The 13946-nt window shown below is 38.2% G+C and overlaps 1 protein-coding gene across 3 annotated transcripts; it reads left to right on the forward strand.

Annotated features, from left to right (window-relative positions):
* The first annotated feature begins 453 nt into the window (after positions 1-453).
* On the forward strand, positions 454-5857 carry cdo1 (cysteine dioxygenase, type I). Of its 3 annotated transcripts, XM_039804190.1 has the most exons (6): positions 454-705; positions 930-977; positions 1852-1929; positions 2725-2882; positions 3474-3643; positions 4886-5857. In XM_039804190.1, exons 1-6 carry the CDS (start codon positions 536-538, stop codon positions 4913-4915), a joined length of 654 nt encoding a protein of 217 aa, XP_039660124.1. In that variant the 5' UTR covers positions 454-535; the 3' UTR covers positions 4916-5857. The 3 variants fall into 3 exon arrangements, with proteins under 3 accessions (XP_039660124.1, XP_039660125.1, XP_039660126.1); XM_039804191.1 differs by lacking the exon at positions 930-977 and having other exon boundaries at positions 455-705; XM_039804192.1 differs by lacking the exons at positions 454-705; positions 930-977 and adding an exon at positions 1315-1424.
* Positions 5858-13946: the final 8089 nt, after the last annotated feature.

Consider the following 13946-nt stretch of genomic DNA (forward strand, 5'->3'; position numbering starts at 1 on the left):
CAAATAAACTTTATTTAACCAGACAGGCTACATGCCAGCAAACAAGACTGTTTCTCAAAACATTTCTTGATACCATTCAGTCTTATCATGGATGTATTAAGAGTCTTATGCTCTCCACGTTGTTGGAGAAATGCCTCAGTGAGAAAGAGAGAGGGAAAGGGGGAGGGTGTGTGACAACGTGGTGGAATTGGACTCAAAGAGGATTAGTCCAAGTTCTTAATGTGTGGAATGAGTGCATATTTTGATGAAAACATGCATAATAAAAAACAGAAGTTATATATTTTCTATAGAGTAAATGTGGTAAGATCCAGACACATATTTTAGCAATATTTCCTTATGTGCTAATAACAAATGTATTTAATTAGACTATGTGCTGTGGGCTTTCACCTTGTTACATAATGGTACAGTCCAACACCAGCTTGCTCCCAAATTGCGGCGCTAGCCTATAAAAAGTAAGCCACTGCAGAAAGTTGGTAAGAGAAACCTTTTGTTTTAGCTGAACAGAAATATCTGCGAAATAACCTTCTGCAGAGAGATGGAGCACACCGAGGTGGTGAAGCCAGAAACTCTGGATGACCTGATCAAAATCTTGCATAAAATCTTCGAGAGTGACAGCATCAATGTTGAGGAGGTCCAAGGCATAATGGAAGCATATGAGAGCAATCCTCAGGACTGGGTGAAATATGCAAAGTTTGACAAATACAGGTAAAAACAAGTTTGCTTGATAATGCTTCTGATTTTTTTACAGCAACTTATTAATCAGATATAACTCATTTATTATGTTGATGCACTTTGCACTCTGTAGCCTTGCCTATCACCTTGGCCTAGTGTGTTGTTGTTGTTGTTTCTTTTCAGTCATATGTTTACTTGTTACTTACATATGGTGTCTGAATTTTATGTCTGCTGCTCTTACTTTTTATTACAAAAAGCACCTTTGATGGCTGCTCTAAAAAGTCAAACTGCACTTGGAAAAACAGGTGAATATAGGTTGTTTATAAAGTTTGCAAACTGAATGCATTTCTAAAATCCATACAATCAGTTGTTAAATGTCTATAATTTAAAAAAGCATCGTTCTTATATTTGAATGAAAACCACCTGTTGTTTTCGTACAGAATAGCAGCTTTTTTCTTCTATCTTCTTTTTTATACAAATACTACTCTGCAGTGGGGGGTTGTTCTCACGACAAATTTTGGGAGCTCTATTCAAACGTTCTCAATAGCTCCAGTGTTTTGATTAGTGAGTGATCAATGGAGGGAGGGTGAGTGGGCCATCCAATCAACACTGAGAACGGACACACACCCGACTGGCTGGCTGTCTGCTGTCTACCGGCGGGCGGGCTGCAGCTGCCTCCAACATATTTGGAGACTGAGTATCGACAATATTTAAAGACCAAGCAATGACGCAGACTGGCCTATATGATATGAGTAGGTTATCTGTATGGGAAATAAATTGAACAAACACTTTATTGGTATATATATATATAATTAGCATATTAAGAGTAGACTAATTATTATAAGTAGAGCATTGTAAGTAATCAAACAATATAGTTACTGTGTCGAAACTGGAATTAGCCATATAAATGGAAATCAAATGGGCATAATTTGACATAAACTTTATAATGCTTGACTATTGGTGCTCACATTGAGATTTTGGTTCGTCCTAAAATGATTGGAATTAATTATTCAATGTAAAGCAGCATGTTTCTACTGGTTTGTTTCATGTCTCAACTTTAACTTAACATTTACATTTAATTTACAATTTTTGACAAAAAGCTCTCCTCTGGACTCCTTTGAGACATTTCCAATGCCTGTATGTCTCCCTGTGTGTTAAAGGAATCGTCCTCTTTTGCAGGTACACAAGGAACTTGGTTGATGAGGGTAACGGAAAGTTCAACCTCATGATTCTGTGCTGGGGAGAAGGCCACGGCAGGTGAGATGCTTCCACATGCATAAGTACAATTAACATGGCAAAAACAAACTTCAACATGGTCGTGGCTTATTGATTGCAAAATACAATATTATCAGATTGAGGTTTTGCTCATTTTAAGTTTGTATCAAGGTATTAGAGATTGCAGCACACTTAAACCTATTATACCAGTTGCTTAAACTCTATTGCAAATTCAATTGATTTTCTCTGGCAATTATTGTGTCATGTTTATAGAGATAAGAGAGTCCAATGTTCTACAGACAGACAGAAAGGTTGTGTAAATAGACTTTATTTGATGATATCTATCGCGTGTAGCACTTTGTCAGATAATGTCACCTGAAAACTTGAAGTATAGAAATGGAAAGATTCATTTCAATCAAGTTTGTTATGGGTTGATAATATCAATGTCTTAATAATATTGATTACATATTATTTGACAAGCAGCTGGCACAAACATACAGTAAGAACTAATGGTTACAAAGATGACTATTCTAGTGGTAGGACAACCATATTTTACAAGAGCAGCTTCCAAATGTTATGTAATTGTTATGGTTTATTACTTACAAGATTGTAATTGCATTACATTATATTATGCATGGATCTGGTATCTGCCAGTCTGGAGGAACAGTCAGAATTGTATAACACAAGAAGAAGAGATCCAGAGTTTTGACAACTGTCTCACCTTTTGACCAAATCCCAGAAATACAGGACAGATTTGGAATGTTGCTTTTGGTCCGAGGGTCATGAAGGTGACATATTCTGACACTGTATGCTTGTTTGTTTCTTTATGATTTGCAGTAGCATCCACGACCACACAGACTCCCATTGTTTCATGAAGCTGCTGCAGGGTCAACTAAAGGAGACGCTGTTTGAGTGGCCGGACAGTAAATCACAAGGAGAAATGGTCCAGAAGTCACAGAGAATTCTCCAAGAAAACAAGGTTGCTTACATAAACGGTGAGAAACCAGACAATTGTTTCTTTTCTTTTTTCTTAGAGTTGGGCATTCGGTATTAGAACGTCTTGATACTATTAATACTTGTTTCTGTGTGTGTGTGTGGGGGGGGGGGATAAGGTGAGAAACTGGTTCTTAATGTGGTGACACATTAACATTATATGATGTGTTCAGTGCAATAGAACAACCATCCTCTACATGTTCTGTCCCACATGAAATGTGTATTACGTATCTCTGAAACTCCGACTGGCTTCAGTCAGGAGTCTTTGCAACTGTGTAATTTGTGTATCACTTTTTACAGCGCAAAGTAATACCAAAGTTTCCAACCTCTGCAATTATGTAATACCAAACTGGTCTCACAGGAGTTAACAGCCAGTTGTTACCACTTTACAATGAATAGTATTCAGGTCTCCTCCCTCCAAATGTCTGCTGACTGAGTATTTCCCCAAAGCCAGCAGAGCCCTGGTGTAATGTTTGGTCTCAGTTGTTGGTTACAGCACTGCCAGGAATGGCCTGTGAGCCCCATTTCACAGCATTCAAATAGCAAACGCTGTCTAAATGAATGTTTTTCATGTGTGTTTGTGCATATTCTAGACTCCATTGGCCTACATCGTGTGGAAAATGGCAGCCACACAGAGTGTGCAGCCAGTTTGCACCTGTACAGTCCCCCTTTCCAGTCCTGCCAGACATTTGACCAGCGGACGGGGCACAGGAACACCGTCAAGATGACCTTCTGGAGCAAAAAGGGCGAGAGGACTCCATTTGTAAGGGACTTTTTATGGCTTTAATACATACGTATTTATTACAATTTACGGTAACCAGGGAGTATTTCTTGTTCTTTGGACACCGCAAACTTTGCAAAGTAAAATTCTGTAAGAGGAATTCATGAAACTGTAAATGTGGGATGTTAAAACCCAGAGATATGTGATGGTATGGCAAGTACAGTACAAAACAAAAACTTTTGCATTGTATGCAAAACACTAACATCCTAAAGTAATGTCACCGTAGATGTTAACAACAACTGAACGGAGAGAGACAAAGACTCCTTTATTCAAACTTCTTTTGTTGAAGATAACAAAAACTACTATAGAGGCCAGAAATATTTTTTTCATATTAATACATAACTGCAACTACACGTCTGTTAATGTGATCATTCTTACTTTAGATATTATCACATATTACCACCACACATAGGATTACTACAAATCGTTAATTGAACACACATACTTCCTCACCCCCTGCCTTAGGAGCAGGAAATGCCAGGTTTTTATAGCATTTAGCTACTCTCATTAAGCACAGCCTATAAGCAATTAAAGCAGCACCCCTTAAGGTTTCAGGGATTTAATAGACATTTTCCAATTCTTTACCATTACATGTGTTTCCAGTTGCTGCTGCTCAACAAAAAAGTTGCTTTAGCAGGCAAGAAATGTTAGTTTGTAAGAGCGTAAAGTAGAGTAGAGTAAAATGCAATAAAGTCCAATTAACCTTTAAGATATAATGTTTCCTTTAAAATTGTAATCCAAAGACCCGCACATAATTAAAAAAAAATTACAGACAATGAAAATAACACAAAGACGTAAAAACAAGAGCACCTACAGTATAGGAATGTTTCTGGCACCCGTTCAACAACAGTGGTCTTATCTGAAATCTAAAAGTTGTATAAGCATACCTTGTCCATAACACTGTCAAATCAGTGCATTGGATTGCAACACCAAACAGAGGAGATAAGATAGTAGTGAGTATAAGTACACAACGAACTTAACTTACTATATGCCCCTAGCTCTCAACAGTTGTTGTGGTCTGAGGTTGTTCTTTTTGGACTGATGACCAATTAGGTGCTGTATGACATTGGAAAACTTAATTTAAATCTAAATTTGAAAACTGACTTTGAACAATCCGGATTTAGCGTTGGGTAAGACTTGCTTAAAGGACAAGATACTGTATATGCTTAATTCAGTGACCTGACCCCACAGGCTAACTTGTTCTGTTTTCTACTCTTTTCTTAGGAAACCACATTCTCACAAGAGAACAACTAATAGTCACCAAAGGAGGCTCCAGATGAGGAAGACAGTTGTGTTGAAATGACAATGTTGTAAAATTGATTCAAGGGAAACTGCTTGGGAAGCAAAATGTGGACCTACTATGACTAAGCAACCCATTTAAAAAATCAGGAGCGGGCCGGTTCAAAAGGACAACTCAGTAATTAGAATGGCTTTATCGCTGCCCAGTGTGAGCTTGGCAAATACTGATGAGCACAGGACGAATGCATGAATAGGCTTGGACATGGATTGAATCTGCCTTTTGTTTGCTAGGCCTGAGGAGACCCTTTTCCAATAACAACATTCCTGTCCAGCCACGACCTGTGTAACAACACTTTTGAAAAATTATGGCCCATAGTCAAAGAGCTGAGCTTTGGCATTTTCAAAAAGGGGGGGATATATTGTAATAGTGTTTAAATTTCATATCTCAAGAAAAGGAAAATAGTAAATGATGGAGCATTTTTATAGCTGTATTTACTGTCAATTTAGACCACTCAAAATTGTCTTAACACCTGTTGAAAATTGTGATGATGTAACATTGTTTGTATAATCTAATTAACAAAAAGTTTGTTCCATTTGCATTTGGAAAAAGAAATGTAAAGCTTTAGAGTTGTGTTGTTTTTAAAAGTGCTATGGTTGTAATTTATTTGCAGGGAAGAGAGTGTTTGAATCGGCAAGCTTCCGTGTTACTCCTTAATGTATTCGTACTTAAGTTTTGACCAAGAAAGTCTTTTGTATTATTAGCAGACAATATGTTCAGTTAAAACACATACCTTTTCTCAGGATTTTGGCATATTTTTAATTGTAGCTGTATTTATAGTGTGTAGTTTTTACAGCATAGCATAGCACTGTCAAATGCATAAGTGATTTCTGTGATGCAGTAAATGATAAATCTGGCCATAACTGTAGACCATTAAACACCATTACCCTTTCACAGAACATTTTCTGTTGTCTTCATTTGTCGTGTTATGTGTTTTTGTAATAGATTATATGTGTCTCATACTGTACCATAGGTGCAAAGATGAATCTATTAATTGATTAGTTGTCAACTATTAAATTAATCACCAACTATTTTGATAATTGAGTAATTATTTTTTTTTAGAAAAAAAAAAAGTACAATTTCTCTGATTCCAGCTTGTGAAATGTGAATATTTTCTAGTTTCTTCTCGCCTCTGTGACAGTAAACTGAATATCTTTGAGTTTGACAAAACAAGACATTTGAGGACGTCATCTTGGCTTTGGGAAACACTGATCCACATTTTTCACCATGTTTTGACATTTTATAGATCAAACTACTACTAATCGATTAATCGAGAAAATAATCAACAGATTAATTGACTTAATTAATCGAATGCAACAAGCACATAAAATGCACAGAGCTTGTTTGGTAGACCCGTAAAACCTGCAAACCTGCAAAAGCTTTAGTGTCAAACACCAAAATAACAACCAATACATGTGTGCCTTTTGGTGTGGGATGCTGTATAAACGCTTACATTTGTTATCTTTAGTACCTCTTACTGATATATAGTTAATGTTGGCTAGCAACTTCTAAAGGTTCATTAATCCCGGTAGTCACATAAAAGTGGAGTAATTGTGGAAATTGTTTAACAGATAAGCTCTGCCTGGTATCAGCCTGGCAAGCAAACTAATGTGTGCATTGCCCTCTGTACTTTGATACAAGGCAACTATTGATTGGTCATTAACTTGACCAATAAATATTAAATTAACAAACATTAATCTATTCCTTAATATAGTATTGTAGGGTGTCAACTTTATAAACCAATGGCCTCTGGCCTCTTCAATGACATTTCTTTATTTTTTATATTGTCTTTTTGAATATGTGAAAAAAAGGCTAAATGCACTTTGTAGTCTATGGTTTTTAAATGAGCTTGTGTACTGTTCTCTTTATTTATTTACAAATGTACATACTGTAATTACAGATATACATTGCCATAATCTACTGCTCTTCACACTTATTCATACAGAATATCCATATTTATTCAGTTTTTCTTATTATATATTCTGCTAATACACTGCATATATCTATATTATTCTTACTACTATTATAATGTCACTGCTACTACATTGCACATATCTGTACATTTTATTTAACCTTTATTTAACCAGGTTAGTCTCATTGAGATATAAAATCTCTTTTTCATGAGAGACCTGGCCAAGATAGCAGAACAAGTATATTACATAAAACAACAATTTACAATCACAAAACAATCACAAAAGTGCATTTCAATTAAATAAAAGTACCATTAGTTAAAACATTTGCACATGTTGTTCATACACTGTTCATATTACATAGCCATATTTATTCTGCTCTTATAACACTGCAATATATTTCTTTTCCTGCCTATGCACCACCTGTCTATACTTGAATATCACATTGCACTTTTCTGCACTTCTGGTTGGACGCAAACTGCATTTCGTTGTCTTTGTACTTGTACTCTGCACAATGACAATAAAGTTGAATCTAATCTAATAAGTAGCTGCTCCGTGCATCGTTTGCAGCAATATAAAATAAAGTCTGCAGTGACCGCAAGACAATGAAATTGAGTCAGCCCCGCTAAAAGTCGACAACAGGAATATCTACTCATCCAAACTGAATTGTGGATGCATGCATTTGTGTGCCATTTAAAATGTAAATTCTGTACAACTCTGGATTTCACTGCCTTTATTTGTGTCCCTTCTTAGTCAATTTCAGAACATCCAACCTCTTGTTCACTCGTATCACAAATGGGCAGTTTGGTCAAACAACAAATGTACGTCATTAGTCACATTTCATCATTATTTGCCTTTGCTGGAAGCACAAAGTGTATAGGGGGAGGTGAGTTTGATAAATACATATCCTCAGGTTTTCTGTGTACCTGGTCAACCATGGGATGGCCTACATCCAGTGTTATGTAATAATGAAGCAACAGCCTTGAATGCCCTGTCAAGGCACCTGTTTTATAAGAGGACGTGATGATTAACATGTGCCAAACTGGATGGAAGCTGACCTTTATTATTATTATTATTATTATTATTATTATTATTATTATTATTATTATTATTATTATTTTTAGTTTAGTTTATTTAGATAGGGACAGATACAAAAAACATTGATAAGCTTCAACAGTCACCTGATGTATGTATCATAGTGTTTTTAGCCAAAGCTAATTCACGACCCTTGTCCCTACTAGGGCTTTTGGTTAGAAATAAAAATACAGATTTACATTATTAAAAATACGACAAGATGAAATAAAATGGAATGAAATGAAAAAGGAAAGAAAGTATACAAAGAGAGAGATATTTTTTTTGAAGGTGGCTAATGTTGGGATACATTTCAAGTGGTCTGGCAGAGAGTTCCATAATTGTGCCCCTTTAACTGAAAAGGCAGTTTGGGCAAATGATGTTCTACGGAAAGGGATACTACAATTATCTTGATCTGATGATAAATTCTGATATTTGGCTTGTTAATTTAGTGATAACGGTGGATCAGAAGATTAATTCTTCAATAAAACAAAAACAAGTGTCAGCTGGGTGTGGACTCATCGACATGAATAACATACAAGGGGGTGTTGAGCTTTTTGTGTTGAGACAAGGCCCGTTTTCACAGATTGTGAACGCGACAGCAGAGCACTCACCCCCTTTCGTTTGGATGTGCATGCATACTCCTAAGATGTGAAATGATAAACTTCATCTGCAGGTTCCAACAGTAAATACTTTTTTTAAGGAATGTTGAATATTAGTCATGCAACAGATTTTGAAGTTTGACACTGTGATGATATGTAGTAACTCTGGACAATTTTAGACAACTCATTTAAGGGCATGATTGTGTGATTTAAGTGATGATTGATTGTGGTTGATACCCTTATGTTTTGCTGCATTTAATTACTTATTCATTCGTGGTTGTCAATTGACACAATTGTAAAACATGGCTATTGTTCTGTTTCCTCTGGTTGTAATCAGAGTTACCAGCCTGGTTATTCTGGACAAGGTTCATTCACAGCCCATTTCCAAAGGGGCGTCACCAACGGACGCCGCTTAAATATCTCTGGGCGCAGTTGGATAGTCCTTCAAACAATCAGACCAACAATCCAGGTGATGTAGCAGCGACAGCGGCATCAACGGGTTGCTGCGCTTTGGTGGCAAGGGGGTAAGCAAGCCTCCGCAAAGCGTACCTCCTATGGAGCCATTTTGATGCTAATAAGCCATCACCTGCCGTTAGCATTCCATTGACTGCCATTCATTTTGCCGTCACTTTGACAGCGAATAACTTTACATTTGAAGCATTTAAAAACTTTATTTGTCCATTGTTTATTTCTAAAGAAACATGTATAAAAGGCTCCATTACCTTGTATCTCACGTTATGGCTCCGTAGCAGACATTTTTGTAAAAATAGGCTAACGATTGTGTCATAACCACGCGACTTTCTGTCCATAGTAGACAAATTACCGTATAGTCAGGAGAAGCTCGCAGGCAGTTTTGACTTACATTAGCTGTTTAAGTTTAATTACTAATGTTAACTATTTTAGTTAGCGATAATTAGCCTGTGCCTATGTTATCTCCTAACATATACCTACGCTCTCCGTCTCTGCAAGATTCAGAATGATTGAGATTTCTCTTGGCACAGCAGGTTGTGCAACGTCACATCTACGTCATCAAGCTCAGTTTGAGGCTGCGCAGTAACGCTCAGCCATCACCTGAAAAGTGTTTCCAGGGCTGCCAACTCTCACGCATTGGCCGTGAGACACACGCATTTGATTGGTTTCACACGCTCACGCGCCACCCCCCCGATTTCTCATGCTGAAGTGTGTAAAGAAAATCTCTAAATGACGTGTTCGTTCTGATTTCTGGAGGAAGGAGAAGGCTCGGGTCGAATTGAAAGATTAAGCAAAAGGTTTAATAAAACAAAACGGTGAAAACGACAGTCAAAACACAATCAAACATAAAACATGAAACATAAAACACTGCCAGCAGCAGACTGCAAAACACGCTTCCCCTGTGGGGTCACAGTTAGCAGCCATGCAACATGACAAAACAATACGCTGTAAACAGCGGACTTCATCGTGCTTCCCCTGTCGGGGTCACAGATTGAAGCCCCGTGACATTCTCCGGATCACACATTTATTCCCTAAACCTGGGTGGTTCCTCAAATGAAATCTTCCCTTATTGGTCAGATGTCTCTCAAAAGAAAGGTGTACATTCCCAATCAATCCAACTATATGAATACACATTCCTTTGTTCTAATCACGTCTAGCTCAACAGGGGAGTGGCTCCCCAAAAGCAGAAACAATAGTTACCTTTCCTGTGGGGACAATGAGTCTTCTTCATATGCTAAATGTCAGACATGATCTGATTCATTCTTTAGAAGCTAGGTTTTGGGTGAGGCAGTCAAATGCTGATTAGTGTGGTGTGATGCAATCGGTTGATTCAGTGCTTCCTCCAGCTACAGTATTCATTCAACTAAAAGTACATTTTTATCAGACATCACCAATGGTTTAACTTTTTACAACCTAACAAGTGTCAACCCGGTCGGTCAAATACCTGAAAGATGAGTTTATCTTGATCTACCTGCCACCCGTGATCGACTAGTTATGCCTTCAGAGACGGTGAGGGGGTTGAGGAGCGCTCCCTGTCTGTGGAATTTGCGAAATCTCGCAAATGTGAGAACATTTCTTCACGAGCCAACCCACACGCATTTCCCCGGCTTCAGGTATGCTTTGAGTATTATGGTGCATTTTTTTTGTCTTGTAATCGCGACTAGTAGCTCGAGTGTGACGTCACATCCGTGTCGAAAAATAAATAACCGCGGGTAGGTTACTGCTCTGCTTTCTGCTCAAGACTCGGCCATTGTTGTCATATAGCAACCGAGCGTCTCTAGCCAATTTCAGCTGCACAAGCTACAGAATAACTAATTAGGCGGTATTTAACTCCTGATAAGACTGTAGCGACATGCCTATAGGTAGCAGTATACAGCGATATGTGTACGACTTCTTCATTTGGTTACAACAAAGACAAAAGTGCTTAAAATTGTAGAAAACCACAATGTTTACTACGTGTGATGCACGACGTAGCCATCTTTGAAAGTGAACTCGGGGTCCTCTGAGTTCAGACGACTTGACGAGTCGTATATATGACCTCGGGGGCGTTCTTTTAGCAACTTTCGGTTCGTAACTCCGGAAAACGACTCGTAGATCGACTTTGGTGGACAAAAAGAACGCACCATTAGGCTACAGACGTGAAGTCCAAGGGTTTATAAATTAATTAAAATGATGTATGATTCCAGGGGCGTCGGACTGGGGGGGGGGATTGGGGACTGAGGAGGGCCCAAAAAGATGCTAGAATGAATAGCTGTGGATGTGGGGAGGGGCCCATAGAAAATGCCTTTCTACAGGGCCCAGAATTTTGTGCCACGCCCCTGTATGATACTGGGAAACTTTGGCCCACTATTGTGCTTCTCTAATCTCTGTGCAGCTCTAAATGTAACTGTAAATAATTCATTAAATGTTTCATAAAATGAACAAATCGTCTTTCTTTTTCCAGTTTCTTTCCCTTTCTTTTCTGTGGGGCACAGAGGACGAGGGCCAAACATTACTGGGCCTTGGCACAAAAAAAGTTTGAGAAAGGCTGTGATATAACACATGCACAAAATGAGCCATGCTGTGTCTTTTGTCTTGCTGTTGGTATTTTTCAGTCTATTTTCTGCTGCACCTTGTGGTGGGGAAAGGCCTTGATTGAAGAATTAATTTCCCTCACTGCCTAATCTAATGAGTTTTGGTCTTTGGCCACCAGTCCCCCTGGTGTCCAAAAAAATGGTTATTTCTATTTATTTGGTTTTAAAGAATTAGAATGTATGTAAATCAGTGGTTCTCATTCTTTAGAATTTCAGTGGTCCTAGTAGATCCCTTGGGTTGACCAATGTTAATTTAACTTTGGGTCCCTGGTCCCTACACTGAGAACCACTGGTGTGTGTGTGTGTGTGTGTGTGTGTGTGTGTGTGTGTGTGTGTGTGTGTGTGTGTGTGTGTGTGTGTGTGTGTGTGTGTGTGTGTGTGTGGGGGTGGGTGGGTGGGTGTTGTAGTAGTAGTAAAGAGAGAGAATGGGAGAAGGAAGTTTGTGTGAGTTGGACCTGGACCACAGACCCAAATCTTCTCCGCTCTTGCTACTGTCATATGCTGCACTATATCTTCATGTGGCACATTATGTTTGGCACATTGTATGGGTCACTTCTTATATCATAACAAGGTAATACAATGTGTAATCAAGTGATGACTGATTAACATTAATGTAAAAGCCAAATGCCCTAATACCTGTTGATACTACAACAATGCAAAGTTGGCAGTTTTGCACATATCATGTAAGACTCGATTTTTCCATTTCTTTGTACAAAACTCTCCAGAAAGTTCCATTTAATGGTTTATTTATTTTTTTTAAATCCCGGGGGGCATAGCCCCGGACCCCCCTAGGGAGAGCCCCCCCACATAACAAATCACAATTTAAACCCTGACAGTAATGATGCTGAAAGAGCCAAAGAAATTTGCTTTGTACGCAGCAAAATTTGGGTTCACCCCATCAAATCTCCCTCCAAGGTTTTGGGAAAAGTTGGCAGCTCTGGTGTTTCAACTGACATGAGCAAATACAATTTTCATGAGTGAGTGACCTATTCCTTTTAATTATTTGACCAATGCCCATGCAGTTCAATGCACTTATCATTTGGCGCCATTGGAGCTCACAAAGTGAGCAGATGCAGTCAGACATACTGCTAATATATGTTCCATCACAAGTTGCATTTTTATGTTACTTTTCATATGATGGTTCCTTTATATTTATTTTATTTAGCTGTTGTTCATACGGAGTTTGAATGCACTTACTGTAAGACACTTTGGACAACAAGAATGCAGAATGAATGGAATTTTCTCAGTGTAGATGTTGACCTTTGTATATATCTTGCTGGCACAGATAGAAGGTTTGGCAAGAAGGCTAACAACAATGGTCTACTGATTTTGTCTTACTGAAATATTTGGAAGTGTGTCAGTTTTCACGTTGGGTTTCTTTTGTTGTTTGTTGACAGCTTCGTCAGACCATCACTTCGATTGTTTTTCTCTTTGTCCTCTTTTCCTCACACACTGTTCTCTGTTAGCGCTGCTGCAGTAGTCTCCATATCTTTGGAGCAGCTATAGTTATGGTAAAGATAATAAAACTTGACAGCAATTTTCACAAAGTTTTTCTAACCCCTTACTTAGTTCTGGCGGTGCTGAGATTGAAAGTGCAAAGTAGAGTCTGGGATTGTTTCCTGTGATGATAACAATAAGCCAGTGTTGTAGAATCTCCTAGGAAACCGAAAGAAGCGGAAGAGCTTTGATTATTCACTTATCGAAGCGGCCTCAGTACATTGATAGTGAAACACTCATTCATCCAGCAAATAGTACATATGCTGTACTATCAACACCGTGTGGCATGAGTCCATTGTTTTATTACATGAGTGATAAAGCCCTTGCTCTGCACCTTCAGGGCCTTTCAGATTTTCAATTCTTTTCAAATACTTCCATTTGTGGCTTTTTCTAAATGGTGACTCAATCCAACTACAGGGATAAAGGGTCAGAACATTCATAAGACAGAGTTAACTGAACTGACCATTTTCATTAGTCATTTCAACTTAAAAGGAGGAACTTCAGAAGGACAGACTACACCACACCCCAGGTTAGCAAACCAGAAAATAACTTCAGCTTCCTGTTTCCATAAACAAGTCTGGGTCTGCCACCTTTTCTACAACTCATAATTTCTGTTTTGACATATTTACTTTCATTCTCTATCTTTGTTCCTATTATAATTAACTTTCACTGTAGTAAGTACCACAAAAAACAACCGTAACAAGAATAAAAGATTAGGTAGCACTGAGAAGACATTAAAAATGAAATACTTGATGCACTCCTAGTCACCTTTGCAGAGAGCTGTACTGTTGGCTTTTACTGCGGTTTGGTGTTCACTGGTAATGGATAACACGCGTACTCCAAAAGAACAGTGTATCCTGCTGT

Source organism: Perca fluviatilis, chromosome 6 (genome assembly GCF_010015445.1).
Source record: "Perca fluviatilis chromosome 6, GENO_Pfluv_1.0, whole genome shotgun sequence".
NCBI lineage: Eukaryota > Metazoa > Chordata > Actinopteri > Perciformes > Percidae > Perca > Perca fluviatilis.

Bases quoted from the DNA above. Each gene is read 5' to 3' on its own strand.
- cdo1 (XM_039804190.1), top strand. From the start codon at position 536: ATGGAGCACACCGAGGTGGTGAAGCCAGAAACTCTGGATGACCTGATC. The intron at 2,883-3,473 runs GTGAGAAACCAG...TGCATATTCTAG, and splicing joins CAAGGTTGCTTACATAAACG to ACTCCATTGGCCTACATCGT. The intron at 3,644-4,885 runs GTAAGGGACTTT...CTCTTTTCTTAG, and splicing joins AGGGCGAGAGGACTCCATTT to GAAACCACATTCTCACAAGA.